The following is a 17,167-nucleotide window of genomic DNA, read 5'->3' as shown; positions in this document are numbered from 1 at the left end:
TATGCCTGGGGACTTTTCCATGGCTTTTCATCAAGGAGGCTGGGCACCCTATAAAGCCTCACGCATTCACACCTTTACAGCATGGTTTATGCCTTAGTGTTACGTGCACTGGAATGTTTTTCACTTCACATTTCCAAGTAGAAAGATTAGTGTTAATTTATCCCAGTCCAAAATATTTAAAGATTGTTTCCTCAGTGTCTTGAAGTTTTGCACAAAATTCTTTTTTTTTTGAGACGGAGTCTCACTCTGTCACCCAGGCTGGAGTGCAGTGGCGCAATCTTGGCTCACTGCAACCTCCGCCTCCTGGTTCAAGCAATTCTCCCGCCTCAGCTTCCCAAGTAGCTGGGATTACAGACGTGCACCACCACACCTGGCTAATTTTTTATTTTTAGTAGAGAGGGGGTTTCACCATGTTGGTGAGGTTTGTCTTGAACTCCTGACGTCAGGTGATCCTCCTGCCTCAGCGTCCCAAAGCGCTGGGATTACAGGCATGAGCCACCATGCTCAGCCACAAAATTCTTTATGAATTATACACTTGGCAAATGTTAATGATGGAAGCCATAGTCAGTTCCTAATACATGTCCAAAGCATTGACTATTGTATCATTAGCTGCCTGGTTACATTAGCTTCCTAGCTCCTTGTATAGACCACTGCTAATCCCTTAAAAATGAGGTCTGGCACAAGTAGCACAACCTAAGGTGGCATTACAGGTCTTTGAGCAAGCCACAGCAAATTTTCTAAGTCAGCTTAGTTTAGACTTCAGTGAATCAAGCTATTGCCATCCTAATGCATGTCTCTATGAGTCTGTTTATCCAAACATCTGCCCTTGGGTGACTTTCTCTGATTCATTGCTTGCTTGCTTGCTTGCTTGCTTGTTTCCTTGCTTTGGAAAACTATTGAAGATGTGTACATAATTCTTTAGGAAGGGGACTGCTAAAAAATACAACTGCAAAGTGATGGAAAAGGGTGGAGAACAGGGAAGTAGCTGGGTTGGATGGCTCAAATATAAATGAATGAGAAATTCTTCATGAAGTATCAGTCAGACTTTGTGATCAAGTGAAAATGGAAGAATGTCTGATACTGATCTATTAGGTACTTTCAGAGGCTCCTTGACTTGCGTATTTAAAGTTCCTAAGGTTATAGCTTTTCCCCTCTTTTGTCTGTATAGCAAACTGTTTTAATCCACAATTGTGCCTTATTGTTCCATTAAAAGATTATCAACAAATACTTGTGGTTGAAACAAAAAAAAAAAAGAAAGAGTTAAAACTAAAGTCTGGTCAGCTCGAGATCCTTAAAGGATCTGAAACCAAGTCCAGAATCCCACTTTCATTCCGTCAATAGTGAAAATTTAAAGATTTGTAAGTGGTACAATTATAAGTTCATAACTGTATAGGCAAAAGATGAGTGTGCTATAACATGTAAAATAGATTGGAGAAGAAACGTCTGCTGTACCAGTATGAAATCTGCAAATTAATCAGGCAGCTAGAAAAAACATGAAAAGAAAGTCTGAAGGGAAAAATACTAATACAACCGAATCAGTAAGATTTAAAATTTAATGAAATTTGTGAAGAAGAAATGAAAGATGATTTAGGTTTCAAGCCTTAGGTCTATGAACTGTACTGAGGAAATATGGCTCCCAAACTTCACAGATCACTTACCCATTTTCCAGAATGCCATATCATATTTTAACTTCTTTAATGCACTGAATTATTTTTACCTATCGAGTGAAACATGTATCCTGCAAGAACATGATATAGTAACTAATAAATAGATTCAACAAATCTGGAAGACTGTAAGTATGCTGAGCAGGGAAGAGAATGCGCTACTTATTACATCTGATACATCATAACATGCCAATTAAAAGTAGAATTTGAACTTCTGTAATCATTTTTTCATTAAAATAGGAGCCAGGATTCCTATATCCATTTGTTCACTGGTATATCCCTAAATTTCTAGAATGGGGTCTGGTATATTGTTAGAAATCAATAAATATATTTGTTAAATGCATATATAAATGAGAAAAGAAAGAAGTTACTAAATTTTAAGAAAGGTTCTACGTTGGTCTCAATGTTCTGAGCATTCAATATTCTTGCCCAAGCTTTCTTTTATTAAAATAGCCTTCTGTAGGTCACTCTATTTTGAAAAATCTAAAACTGTGACAGATTTAGAAAAATGTTATGACCACTTTAAGTAATACTAAATCACTGTATTAACCACTAAAAGCCAAAACAAAAATCTTAATGTATCGTCAGACATAAAAATAATAATATCTGAGATTTTATACAGATTTTTAGGTATGCTCCATTTTTTGGGTTGGCTCCATTTCACAGTTTGGAAATATTTTTAACTTCAGACATGTGATATAAAGTTAAAATTACCCCTTACCCACATGAATTTCAAGGCAAATATGTTAGTTCCTATATGGGAAATTTTAAAATGTTTACTTGCAGAGTTTATCATCTTACCAGGTCTTTCCTTCCCAGTGCCTTTTGACTCAGCAAATTTTTGTATCAAACTTTCAACTGTAGTATTAGCCATGTTATTTATAAATTCTTCATGGACCTATTAAAATGAAATAAAGATAACTTTTTCTTTTTCCACATTCTTAACGTATTTCAGATAAAACTTACACAAGACAATTAAAATTAATTACATCAAAATATGTATTTTTGACCCAAGGCCCTTGAGAACCTTAATTTACCTATATTCCAGCGTTACTAGATCTGTGGGGACCAGCCATCACTTACATTAACCCCTTAACACATAGCCTCACGCCCCTAGAAGTCAAAGCAGCTTTCTGTTCCCATCTTTGAGCTTTCTAAACATCATTCTTTTTTTTTTTTTTTTTTTTTTTGAGACGGAGTCTCGCTCTGTCGCCCAGGCTGGAGTGCAGTGGCCGGATCTCAGCTCACTACAAGCTCCGCTTCCCGGGTTTACGCCATTCTCCTGCCTCAGCCTCCCGAGTACTTGGGACTACAGGCGCCCAGCTAGTTTTTTTGTATTTTTTAGTAGAGACGGGGTTTCACCGCGTTAGCCAGGATGGTCTCGATCTCCTGACCTCGTGATCCGCCCGTCTCAGCCTCCCAAGTGCTGGGATTACAGGCTTGAGCCACCGCGCCCAGCCGACATCATTCTTATAAGACTTATATAGACAATAAAAATACTTTTGGATTAAAAAAACACACACACACAGTCCGACTCTGTCACCCAGATGGCTGAGTGTCATGGCTCAAGGCCGCCTCAAACTCCTGGGCTCAAGTGATCCTCCCACCTCAGCCTCCCAAGTAGCTGGGACTATAGGCACGCACTATCACACACAAAACTTTTTTAACATTTAAAAATGTTTTAAGTATTTTTTAAATTTTTTGTAGAGATGAGGTCTCGCTATGTTGCCCAGGCTGGTCTTGAACTTCTGGGCTCAAGTGATCTTCCTGCCTCGTCCTCCCAAACTGCTGAGATTACTGGTGTGAGCCACCATGCCTAGCTAGTTTGAAGAATAACAGACTTCATCTTTCTCTACTATATTTCAATGTACCCCAAATTGTCATCATTAAACCTTTTATATTTGTGGAACACTTCTAAGTAAAAGTTCTATAGTTTAATATAAAGTTGCTGCTTTAAATTTAAAAATAGTAAAGCTTGAAAAAAGAAAATTCAAAAGTTGATAGCTTTAGAAATTCAATATAAAGAAAACTGAAAGTAGTTAATTTAAAAAATTAATTTGAATTATCATCCTTGGTGGCCAAATGATAAAATATCCGGTTTATTTTATATTTAACACATGTAAATATATTACCTTTACATATTCTTTATCTGGAAAAATTCGGTAACATACTTATGAACTTTGAACAGAGTGAGAAAATATTTTTAAAGAGCTATAAATAAACAAATTTTTCACGAATAGTTCAACATAAAGTAAAAAAACTTACCTGGCCTATCTGCAAATGAATTTCCTTTATAGCATTTGACAAGGATCCTATAATTTCCTTTATGTGAATGAGATGAGTTTCTTCAATATCTTGAAATTTCTGGGTAACATATACAAAGTTATAGATTTATAACATATACAGGTACATACATATGTATTCTGGAATCAAAAGAGCTTTTAGAAATCATCTCTCCCAGCACTTTGGGAAGCCGAGGCAGGTGGATCACTTGAGGTCAGGAGTTGGAGACCAGCCTGGCCAACATGGTGAAACCCTGTCTCTACTAAAAATGCAAAAATTAGCCAGGCATGGTGGTAGATGCCTGTAATCCCAGCAATTTGGGAGGCTGAGGCAGGAGAATCGTTTGAACCTGAGAGGCAGAGGTTCCAGTGAGCCGAGATCACGCCACTGCACTGGAGCCTGGATGACAGAGCAAGACTCCGTCTCCAAAAAAAGGAAATCATCTCAATATAATCAAATTTTCCAAGTTACCATTGTTACACAATGTTTAACAAAGCCTCAAGACAAACAGGTCTAGCAGGTAAACTGAAATATGGCACTGCAAAAAGTTAACTTTTTGTTATGTCATGTTTTAGGTAAATACAAACTTTTCTAGTTTTTTTTTTTTTTTTTAAGACAGAATCTCGCTGTTGCCCAGACTGGAGTGCAGTGGCACCATCTCGGCTCACTGCAAGCTCCGCCTCCCGGGTTCACACCATTCTCCTGCCTCAGCCTCCCGAATACCTGGGACTACAGGTGCCCGCCACCATACCTGGCTGATTTTATGTATTTTTAGTAGAGACGGGGTTTCACTGTGTTAGCCAGGATAGTCTCGATCTCCTGACCTCGTGATCCACCTGCCTCGGCCTCCCAAAGTGCTGGGATTACAGGCGTGAGCCACCACGCACAGCCGAATTTGGAGCTATCACACATTAAAATCTATAATTGTGATCAGAATATTAGGAGACCCAGAAGAGAATAGTGTTAAAAAAAAAAAAAAAAGTTTTAAAAACTGAGAAACAATTAGTTGGCAAAGCAAAAACTACAGTTTACTTTCAAAGACTTTATAATCTAGCCCATAGATTTTCAAAATGTCTTTCTAATCCTTGAAATAATAATATACACCCGGCACAGTGGCTCACACCTATAATCCCAGCACTTTGGGAGGCCAAGGCAGGCAGATCACAAGGTCAGGAGTTTGAGACCAGCCTGACCAACATGGTGAATCCCCATCTCTACTGAAAATACAAAAAATTAGCCAGGTGTGGTGGCATGCACTTGCAATCCCAGCTACTTGGGAGGCTGAGGCAGGAGAATCACTTGAACCCGGGAGGCGGAGGTTGCAGTGAGCCAAGATCGTGCCATTGCACTCCAGTCTGGGCAACAGAGTGAGACTCCATCTCAAAACAAAAAAAAAGAAATAATAATATACAATTCCCAAAAGAGATGACTGTGATCAAAGAAAACTGGGAAAGCCTATATACTTTATTTCAGCAGTTCTCAATTGAAGGTGAGGATGAGTTAGATCACCTGGAGAATGTTTTCAAACTTCAAAACAAATAGATCCTCCAGTACGGCCTGGGGAATGGGGGCTGAAAGAGGTGAGAATGTTGTTTGGAAAACATTTCCAAGTTACTCTGATATCCCCAGAGAGAAAACCGCTGCTTACCTTGCCTTGCCTTGCCTTGCCTTGATATATAAATATATCAAAATATATCAAAAGCTCCTAGAGGCCAGGCACGGTAGCTCACACCTGTAATCCCAGCACTCTAGGAGGCTGAGACCGGTCAATCATGAGATGAGGAGTTCAAGACCAACCTGGCCAACATGGTGAAACCCCGTCTCTACTAAAAATACAAAAATTAGCCAGGCATGGTGGCGCGTGCCTGTAATCCCAGATACTACGGAGCCTCAGGCAGAGAATAGCTTGAACCCAGGAGAACTCCTTAAACCTGGAAGGTAGAGGTTGCAGTGAGCCGAGATCCCGCCACTGCATTCTAGCTTAGGCGACAGAGTGAGACTCCATCTTGGGGGAAAAAAAGCAGCTCTGAGAAATACTGAAATAATGACACGTTTCACTTTGCTTAACCCAGCATTTTCCAAATTTCTTTGACCTCACAACACTTTTGTTTTTCTTCTTCCCTGAACATCTATTAATATCTCACAGAACAATTAATAGTCCTCAAAACAGGCTTTGGGAAATGCTGAGCTATCCATTTTCAAACAAAATACATTTGTCATTTCTATTGTACAAACCTGGTAATCCATTTTTTGCCAAATTAAATCAGTTATAAGGAATGGACCTAAGCCTTATTATTTTTCTCTGGCTAGTTTATCAAATTAAATTCCCTGACCCTATATTTAATATCTAAATTTCTTTAGTCACTTTGGTGACCAGAAATCCCCAAACCAAATGACATCTAATATGTAAATGGTAAGAACCTCTAAAAAAAAATCCAGAATGGTGAAATTACAGTTTTGGCAGTATTGCAACAGCCCAAAAACTTACATCAATGTGACTTATGAGGAACGGCAGAGTTAAAATGGAATGCTTGTCATTGACTAATTTTGACCAAGTCAATGAGAATACAGTACCAGTATTTCAAGATCCTGAATTACTCTCAAGAACTGAGGAACATTTAGTAGAAGGACAGCCCTTAGCTTAAATTTCAGCAATTTAATGAACAAGATATTTTCTCATAGACAGGTAGCCATTAATTTCATTTGAATGACCCTTAATTCTGAGGAAACCATCTTTATTCCCTTTTGAAAAAGCTACACTCAACAAGGCAGATCATTATTTATTTACAAATATCTTAAAATATGAATCCAAAGAGAAACTCAAGGCATGATTCAGATGCAATTTTGAAACTGTGGGGTTTTGGGGGTAGGGGCACACTGCTAACTATCACAATTCCTCAAAATTAGTGACTACTAAACTCAGAGTAATTCAGCAATGGGAAATGGATACAGTCTCAAGTGCCTGAGTATACACAAACGAACTTTCTTGAACAAATTAGATAGGCACTTTACCTCCTGCAACTTCAAATTCACTGTGTTCACATGTACTGTTACATTAATTTTTTTTTTTTTTTGAGATGGAGTCTTGCTCTGTCACCAGGCTGGAGTACAGTCGCGTGATCTCGGCTCACTGCAACCTCTGCCTCCTGGGTTCAAGTGATTGTCCTGCCTCAGCCTCCCAAGAAGCTGGGATTACAGGTACTTGCCACCATGTCCAACTGATTTTTGTATTTTTAGTAGATAGGGATTCACCATGTTGGCCAGTATGGTCTCAATCTCTTGACCTCATGATCTGCCTGTCTCGGCCTCCCAAAGCATAAGCCACCAAATTGATGATTACAGGCCTAAGACACCAAACCAGCCTGTTATATTAATTTTTGAAAGTATAGTCATGAGCCACATAATGACATTTCTGTCAACAACTAATGCCACATATGACAGTGGTACCAAAAGATTATAACAGATAGGAAAACTTTCTATTGCCTAGTGATATCATAGCTGCCATAACGTAGTACAGCGTATTACTCACATTTGTGGTGATGCTGGTATAAACAAACCTACTGTGCTGCCTGTCACATAAAAGTACTGCATAGCACTTAACAGACAGTACATAATACTTGATAATAAATGATGCTACTGGTAAATGTATTTACTAAACTACACTTTTTATTATTAGAGTGTAATCTTTCTACTTATTAGAAAAAACAATAACTGTAATACAGCCTCCAGCAGGTCCCTCAGGAGTTATTCTAGAAGGCTTTGTTATCATAGGTGATACTTTTTTTTTTTTTTGCTGAGATGGAGTCTCACTCTGTCGCCCAGGCTGGAGTGCAGTAGCACAATCTCAGCTCACTGCAACCACTACCTCTCGGGTTCAAGTGATTCTCATGCCTGAGCCTCCCACGTAGCTAGGATTACAGGCGCACACCACCACGCTGAGCTAATTTTTGTATTTTTATTAAAGATGAGGTTTCACCATGTTGGCCAGGCTGGTCTCGAACTCCTGACCTCAAGTGATCCGCCCACCTCGCCCTCCCAAAGTGCTGGGATTACAAGTGTGAGCCACCAAGTCCAGCCGGAGATGACAATTCTATGCATACTACTGCCCCTGAAGACCTTCCAGTAGGATAAGATGTAGAGACAAAAGAGCAATCCTAATGATACTAAGCCTATGTAGGCCCATGTTTACTGTACATGTTTGTGTCTTAGTTTTTTGGAAAAAGATTTTTAAAGTTAAAAAATTTTTTACACAGAAAAAAAGCTCATCGAGTAAGGATATAAAGAAAATATTATTGTACAAGTGTACAATGTGTTTCTACTTTAAGACGTCATCATCAAAGAGTCAAAATGTTTAAAAATTTTTTTGTTTCTAACTTACAGTGAGCTAAGGTTAATTTATTACAGAAGGAAGAAAACTATTTTTAATAAAATTTAACATAACCTAAATCTACAGTACTTCTAAAATCTACAGCAGTGTACAGTAATGTCCTAGGCCTTCACATTTCCTCACTACTCACTCACTAACTTAACCAGAGCAATTTCCAGTCCTGCAATCTCCATTCAACGTAAGTGTTCTACTCAGGTGCAGCATTTTAAATCTTTTATAGTGTATTTTTACTGTATCTTTTCTATGTTTAAATACACAAATACCATCTTGTTATAACTGCCTACAGTATTCAGTACAGTAACATGCTGTATAGGTTTGTAGCTTAGAAGCAACAGACTACAGCATACAGCCAGGTCTGTAGTAGTCTATACCATCTAGGTTTGTGTAAGTAAGTACATTCTCTCTTTCTCTTTTTTTTTTTTTTTTTTTTTTTGTGAGACAGAGTCTCACTCTGTTGCCCAGGCTGGAGTGCAGTGGCACAATCTCGGCTCACCACAACCTCTGCTCCCCATTTCAAGCAATTCTGCCACCTCAGCCTCCCAAGTAGCTGGGATTATAGGCGTGCACCACCATGCCTGGCTAATTTTTGTATTTTTAGTAGAGACAGGGTTTCAACGTATTAGGAAGTCTAGTCTTGAACTCCTGACCTCAGGTGATACGCCCGCCTCAGTCTCCAGAAGTGCTGGGATTACAGGCATGAGCCACCACGCCTGGTCATGCATAAGTACATTCTATGATGTTCACACAATGACAAAATTGCCTAATGACATTTTTTAAAGTGTATCCCCATTGTTAAGTGACACATGACTATACTATCTTGTGAGCCACTAAAGATATATAAAAGTACTCTAATCCTAATAATCTTTCATCTGAGAGTACTGATTAACAAATCTCAAAGTTTCCATAAACTAGCCATCTCACTGCTTTAAAGTAAACAAAATCTCCATATTCTGTTTCAAGTGTCTCATTAATTAATAGTGGTAAAAACATGAGCATAAAAAGTCACAATTTCAATCATTTTTATTCTAAACCTAAATTTTGAAAACTTAAATCACAAATACTCTAAATTCTAACCTCTTTCACCCTACAGACTCAATTATCTTCTCCCATTAGTAAATACAGGTCCTACCACCCAAATTTGATTCTCACTACACTGTCTGGTTCTTTCTTTCCCACTGAGACTGGTCAACCCAGGTGGCCTGGAAAAATAGTTAAGTGGAAAAGTAAAAGGATTACTTTCACCTTCTAAAATAACCCAAATTAAAGTCTATTCTCTATGAAGAAACAATAATTAACCTATTCTGCAGCTGTACGACTATGACAGAGAGGGAGAGACAGAAACAGAGATCTCTAAGATCTTGAGAAAAAACAAATATATACACATTAGTAAGGTATGCCATCATCTTTATTTAAAAGCAGCATGGTCACACATTTGCTCGAATAAATTAATGTTCCCATCTTTAAAAGGGCAGAATGGGCTGGCATAGTGCCTGTAATCTCAGCCAGCATTTTGGGAGGCCGAGCTGGGCAGATCGCTTGAGCCCAAGAGTTCGAGACCACCCTGGGCAACAGGTGAAACCCTGTCTCTACTAAAAATACAAAAATTAGCCGGACATGATGGTGCACACCTGCAGTCCCAGCTACTCAGGAGGCTGAGGTGGGAGGGTCACTAGCCTGGGAGGCAGAAGGGTTGCAGTAAGCCAAGATCGTGCCATTGAACTCAAGCCTGGTTGACAGAGTGAGACCCTGTCTCAAAAAACAACAAAAAACAAACAAAAAAAAACAGAAAGGCAGGATGAACAATTAAAATGCCATTTTGAAAAACAATGTAATGGGGAAGCAGAACATAAAAAGGAAATGGAAAAATGTGCCGAACATTCTTTTTTATAAAGTAACATCAACAAACAAAAATCTGACTATAGCAAATCCTATTTATTCCAATTTTAAAAATTAACAAAACAGCAAATGCTTAGCTGATAGAGACTAATCATTTAATGTGAAATTAACATACCAACAATAACTGCCTTATAAACGCGCCTAATGATTTAAAAGACAAAACAGCACTTGCTGAAGTCTGCAATGACCTCAGCTGCTACAGAAATTGAAACTTTCTATCTCACTAGACTTGAAGACTTATTTAAGACAACTACCTAAACCTTTCCTTCTTGAAGCTTCTTTGTCCAGCTACCATGACATTACACTTCCAGTTTTCTTCTTTCTTCTTTGGCTTCTTCTATTAAAATCTCAATAATGAGTCTCTCAGAGCTTGGCCCTGAGGCCCTTTCTTCCCCACACTCTAACTAAAAGTGATGTCATCATGGCTTTGTGTACTAAGAACACCCTATTTTATATGGTCTCATATCCTTATTCAAAACTTTTGGGACCTGGTGAGTTTTGGAATTCCTTTTCTTCCCTTATTTTTTTAAATAAAGATATACAGTATTGTTTAGAATGCCATATACTTCATTCATAATACTACCAGCAAGATCTGTAGGGGCATCTGTTTATCAAACACATTAATATTTCTAAAGGAAAATATACATAGCATAACTCAGAGCTCTTCAGATTCAGAATTGTGGATAAGGAACTGTGGACATTATGTCCAGTCCAGATTACTTGGCTCCCCCAAAACTGCCCTCCTGATGTCACCAATTACGTATCTCATAGGTGTCTTAAAATTAACATGTTCAAAATTGAACATCTGATCCCTTCTTTCCATCAACCTAACAGTTCTTCATCTAATCTTCCCTATTCATCTCTTTCCACATAGATTTAACAAGCTGAAACCTGGAAGGGATCCTGATCTGCAGAATTCCTCAACCCATCCCATCCCTGCCATCTCCAATGCATTCACTTCTCTCCTTCTCCAAGACCACTATGTTGGCCTGCATCCTTCTCACCTGACTACTATACTGACTTCCAAACTGGACTCTTGATTCTCCTTTAGCCATACTCTAATCAATTCTTCACTAAACTGCCAGAATTATCTTTAAATGTAGATCAGATCATGTCACATCCCTGCCTAAAACCCTTAGGCGGCTTCTAGCTGCTCTTAGAAGAAAACCTAAATTCTTTTGCCATTAAAAGTATGGCAAAAACTGCAATTACTTTTGCACCAACCTAATAAAACCTGGTCCTTGCGTGTCAATTCAACCTCATTTCTCACTACCATTTTCCCTTACTCAGGTTTAGTAAGCATTTTTTACTTTCTAGAATGTAACAGTTCTTTTATAACCTCTGGGCCTTCATACTCGTGATCCCCAAAGCCTGTAACACTCTTGCCCTATTGCTTCATTCTTACTCATTCTTCAAGTCCCAGTTTTAAACGTCACTTATCTTAAAAGGCCTTTCCTGACTCCCTAATCCAAATTAAGTCACTCCTATTATTCTATCTCATGGAAGCCTATTGTTTTCCTTTGCAATACTTGTAATAATTTATAACTTTATATTTAAGCATGTATTTAATGTCTGCCTCCCTCCTCTACACTATAAACGCCATCTCAAGCACGGAGATATTTGTCTTATTTACAGATGTACTGTATACACACCAGCATCTAACAGAGCCTATGCCATTGTGGGTAAAGACGGATATGCACATACATGCACACAAGTATGCAAGACATTGCTTTCTAAGATATGAGTTGTTCACTACCTCAAATGGGAAGACATAATGAAGACCTACAGTCCAAAAATTCAGATTCACAAAGTCCTTCTTTCATACTAACTAAGTGCCTACCATGATCTGGGAACTATTTTAAATGCTGAGGATATAGCAGTAAACAAAACAAATCCATCCTTGCTCTCATAAACTTAAATTTTAGTGGAGAAAAACAGATAAAAAATATAGGTAAAAGAGCCCATGTGCTTCACTATGTTTCTGGCCCCTCAGACATAACTAAGAACATTGCAAAAAGGGATTCATCCACCAGCCTCAGGACTACAGTGAAAATGATGTAAAATAGCTGCAGCCAACCCATAATGAACATGTAGCCTGAGAAAGAAATAAACCCTTTATATTGCAAGCCACTGAGATTTCTGGGGCCTTGTGTCACTTCAGCATACTTACTCTGACCTGATTGATACAGGAATAAAATTATTGATATGTAAGATCACGATAAGTGCTAAGCAGGAAAATAAAACAAGGAAAAGGACAAGAAGCAGGGGCAGTGGAGAGGAGAAATGTTAGGTATGAGTCCTAAAAGGCAGCCACCTTAAACGAGGCCTTTAATTAAGGTTCTGAGAACACTACACCAAATATAATTTATCCCAAGCTAATGGAAGGCAGACATTTTTGTCTGTCTTCCCTCAATAATACATAAATTATTTAAGACCAGGGGTTTTTGGGGTTGTTTTATTGACTGCTGTAGCCTCAGTACTAAGTCACTTCCAGTTTTCTTATTAATGCTTTTTAAGCACTGTCTTCATTATGTACCAATGCCCTCATTTTCCCCAATTATCTTTATACAGGCTCCTCTGATCTACCTGTATAATTCCTTATGACATTATAACTATTGCATCTTGGTCCTCAATCTCCAAAACAAGACATGTATTTTTAAAACAGCATCATTAAAACATTGAGATTGTGCATTCTAAAATTTCGAACACTAAAAAATTATATGAGAAAAAATTAATCAATATACACAAATATAAATGCCCTGTTTCCAATCTGAGACCTTAAAATACCAACCTGAGCTGTTTCTGTCATTTTCTGTTCAAAATCAGCTTTTGCTAATGCGTATTTTTCCACATAGAGTTTATAGGTATCTGTAGCTTTCTTAGATTTAACAGCTGCCTGTAATAAAAAAACAAACAAACAAACAAACAAAAAAACCAACACTTTTAACTGTGCATTGACCTTTTTTCTTTCCTAATGTAAGTTAATATAAATAACAAATTAAAATACATTTTAAGAGTTCAATATGACATATAACTAACTTTGATACCTGTTGTGAGGCCCTCGTTAGTCTTTTTTTATTGTTATTGTTACAGTCAGCCAAAAAGTCAGGAATTAAACACTGATTCTCTTTTCTGTTTGATGGAATATGCTTTGAAAAGTTAAAATACTCTCATTTTAAATCCCAGACTAAGATTACATAATTACATGATAACGCTACAGTGTTACTAAGATATGTTAACACAGTGTCGGAAAGAAACTTCCAGACAACATACAAAAATGTCACAAAACCACCAGAACCCGCTTGACACTCCTTTTCGCAGCTGTGAATTTTCCTCCCTCACAGCATACATATATTTCATTCAATGTCTGATTAAATACTATAAACCGATCTCGAAAGCTGTGAAGACTGTTTTCCTTGATGTTTCTCAGCTTCCATTATGCTCCAGCAAATACAGAAACTTGTTTTTAATCTTTGCCTATTTTTTCAAGACTTAAAAAACAAAACTGTTACAATAATATAGTTCTGGTTTTATAAAAGTTACTTATTTAATTTAAAAAATATTAAGCAGTACTGTATAACCTATACATAAACAAAATTGGAATAAAGTAACACAGCCACAGAAGTTAAGGTAAATTATAAGAAGACAGGCATCTGAGAAAGGAAAAGATTATGTATAGTTTGTAGGCTGAAGCATATACACAGCTATCAAGAAGCTTGATATTCTCAAAGGCCTGATAAACTTGCATACAGGAAGATGGAAGGATGTGGTTGGACTAAATAAGAGTTTAAAGGAGATCAAAGAAAGACAAGCTGTAGGATTTCAAGATATAAAAATCCCCATTTTCTTGACTAGGTAACAGATGGGTCTGGTATGAGTGAGAAAGAGTAGGGTAGGGTTGGGAGCTTAAGGAGAACAAAAAAAGTTTCCAGCTGTAATTGTGGAGGATGCAACAGGTCATGACTAGATGAGTAAAAGTATTGCCAAGTGCCACTGAGGTCCAAGGAAAGCTGTAAAATACTTAATTTGTTTAAAGCTGACCAGTACCAATATGTAATTATCTGTAGCCACGATCAGGAATCTAAAAACAAAAACTACAAAGAGAAAACTGGGTTTACCCTGGGGTTTGGGCTTGGTTAAGAGGTACATATAGTCCTACTCCCTAAACAAGCAACTTTGTTCTCTCTCTAAAATATAACTGTTTATACTATATTAAGTATATATGTTATGTACTTTCCTGCCTTCTTAAAGAATATAGGATGCCACTTTACCATGAAATGTAAACAAAGCTGATTCTGGAGCCAGAAGAAATTCGATTGAAATTCTGCCTCTGCCATTTACACTACTGCCCCTTTATCCATGGGGAATACATTCCAAGATCCCAGTGGATGTCTGAAGCCGTGGATGGTACAGACTCTATATTACATACCATTTTTTTCCTGTACATACATAACTATGATAAAGTTTCATTTATAAATTAGGCACAGTAAGAGATTAATAATATAACAATTATAACAACGTACTGTAATAACATCATGTGAATATGGTCTCTCTCTAAATATTCTACTGTATTGGACAGTGGGTAACTGAAACCAAGGAAAGTGAAATCTCAGCACTGTACTACCCACCTGACCTTGTCTTAGAAATTTATACAGTTCTCTCATTCCTAAAAAGGGAACAATATCACCTTTTTTTTTTCAAGTTGTGGTAGTAATGAAATGTAGTTATATACAATTCTTGGAACAGGGTCTGGCATACAGTTAAATTTAAAAATAAATAGTGCCTGCTTTTATTATGGTTTCTAACAAGAAATGTCATCAAGAAAACATATCATCATATTTTGCTGTTATATAAAGATATAACCGAGTTACTGAGTTGTACTGACTGTCTATCCCTAGTGAAAGTGACTAAAACCTGTAACAATTTTCCAGTTTGCTCCTATAGATTCTTGTTTTACTCTTTTCCCAGTTTCACACAGCTGACATTATTTTATACCAGTTACTATACTGGAATCCTCTAATATCCTGCCCCTGTTCAAATACATAACAGCTAAATGAAATGGACAGAGTTTACCGAGTACCTTCGCAAGAAACCCAGATAACCAAGTTTGCTAGAATTTATTTTAAAAACAATTACAATGGCATGCTTAATCCGGGTTTCCTTTTGCATTTTTTTATGCAAATAAATTTAAGTTTGTTCTTCTAATACCTGTATTTTCAGTAAGTATAAGAGCAATTAAACAACCTACAGTCTTCAAAGTGATTTTTTTTTTTTTGAGATGGAGTCTCATTCTGTGGCCCGGGCTGGAGTGCAATGGTGCAATCTTGGCTCACTGCAACCTCCGCCTCCTGGATTCAAGCGCTTCTCCTGCCTCAGTCTCCCAAGTAGCTGGAATTAGAAGTGCAAGCCACCACGCCCAGCTAATTTTTGTATTTTTAGTAGAGATGGGGTCTCACTCACCATGTTGGCCAAGCTGATCTTGAACTCCTGACCTCAAATGATCCACCCGCCTAGGCCTCCCAAAGCGCTGGGATCACAGGCATGAGCCACTGTACTGGGACTCAGAGTGATTTTTAATGACACAGCCTAGCAAAATGATGTAACCCTACTGAAAGCCCCTTCTTTGCTTGTTCCTAATACCTCATCCTGACACCTACTTTTTTCTTTTTCTCTGCTGCTCATTAAATTATTGCTTAATAATTTATATGCCAGCTGTTGATAAAGACAAGTTGTAATCATTCCTAATAGAGATATTTACAAGTCAAAAGGAGACCCATAAAATTGGAAAATTCCAAAAATACCTAATTATAATGACTGTGCCTATACTTTTAAAAGTAATTTACTGGGCGGGCATGGTGGCACATGCCTATAATCCCAGCACTCTGGGAGACCAAGGCAGGAGGAATCACTTGAGGCTAGGAGTTCAAGACCAGACTGGGCAACAAAGTAAGACCCTGTCTCCACAAAAATTTTAAAAACTAAAAAATAAAATACAGTAAAAAATTTTAAAAACTAAGCCAGGTGCAGTGGCTCATGCCTGTAACCCGAGCTCTTAGGAAGGCAGAGGCGGAGAATAGCTTGAGCCCAGGAGTTCGAAACCTGCTGGGCAATAGAGTGAGACTCCATTCTCCAAAAATAAAATAAAATAAAATAAATTATCCAGGCACAGTGGCACACACCTGTGGTCCCAGCTACTCAAGAAGCTGAGGCAGAATCACTTGAGCCCAAGAGTTCAAGGCTGCAGTGAGCTATGATAGCACCACCACACTCCAGCCTGAACAAGAGACCCTGACTCAAAAAACAAAAAAAAAAAACCATAAAAATAAAATATAATGGGAAAGACTGTGTGAAATAAATTACTTTATAAAAAATAAATTTCGTTTAATAGCAATTTTTTTTGAGACAAACACCTAGCAGGTTTTCTTTTGATAGACTGTGTACAAAATAAGATACCACACCTTCTCAACTTACCATTCAACCCTCTCTCTAACTTCTTGTTCTGTACTATTTAATATACCTTGGCTCTCCAAGAAAAACAAAGCTTCTTAAAGACAGAAACAATAACATATATTTAGCCGTTAATAACTTCAATAGTTTCCAGCACGGTGATAGGCTAGGAACTAAACATTTATTTACTGTTGCATGCAAAGTATCACTTCATAATATAACAGCAAATCAGAAAAATATCTGAATAAGTCATTTTAAAAAGTAAGCATCTATTCTAAAGCCTATAGCTAAAAGAAACTCAAACTAATTTTATTATATTAATGAAGTGGAAGAATTCAAATAATATTTTGCTATGATTATTTTCCAAGTAAATATATATGCTGTGTTATGGACAATACAATGATAGGTTCTCACTAACAAGAAATTTATAACCTAATGGAAATAAAGGATGACTACATGGAGGAACATTACTACCTATAAAAGACATGTA

The 17,167-nt window shown here is 37.5% G+C and overlaps 1 protein-coding gene across 3 annotated transcripts in view; it reads right to left on the bottom strand.

The window, feature by feature from the left end:
- FCHO2 (FCH and mu domain containing endocytic adaptor 2) overlaps positions 1 to 17,167 on the bottom strand; it is a 134,873-nt gene that overhangs the window by 75,573 nt on the left and 42,133 nt on the right. For 2 of the 3 annotated variants that reach the window (XM_017959631.3, XM_017959630.2), the window contains 3 exons: positions 13,022 to 13,126; positions 3,930 to 4,028; positions 2,466 to 2,562 (listed from right to left, as the gene is read on the bottom strand). In XM_017959631.3, the coding sequence (XP_017815120.1) occupies positions 2,466 to 2,562; positions 3,930 to 4,028; positions 13,022 to 13,126 (301 nt within the window). The remainder of the gene's footprint in view (positions 1 to 2,465; positions 2,563 to 3,929; positions 4,029 to 13,021; positions 13,127 to 17,167) is intronic. The other variant, XM_031666216.1, reaches the window with a different exon arrangement.

The sequence above is a fragment of the Papio anubis genome, chromosome 5, assembly GCF_008728515.1.
Source record: "Papio anubis isolate 15944 chromosome 5, Panubis1.0, whole genome shotgun sequence".
NCBI classification, from domain to species: Eukaryota; Metazoa; Chordata; class Mammalia; order Primates; family Cercopithecidae; genus Papio; species Papio anubis.
Note: the sequence above shows the minus strand (reverse complement) of the source record. Positions and strands in the feature narration are given on the sequence as shown.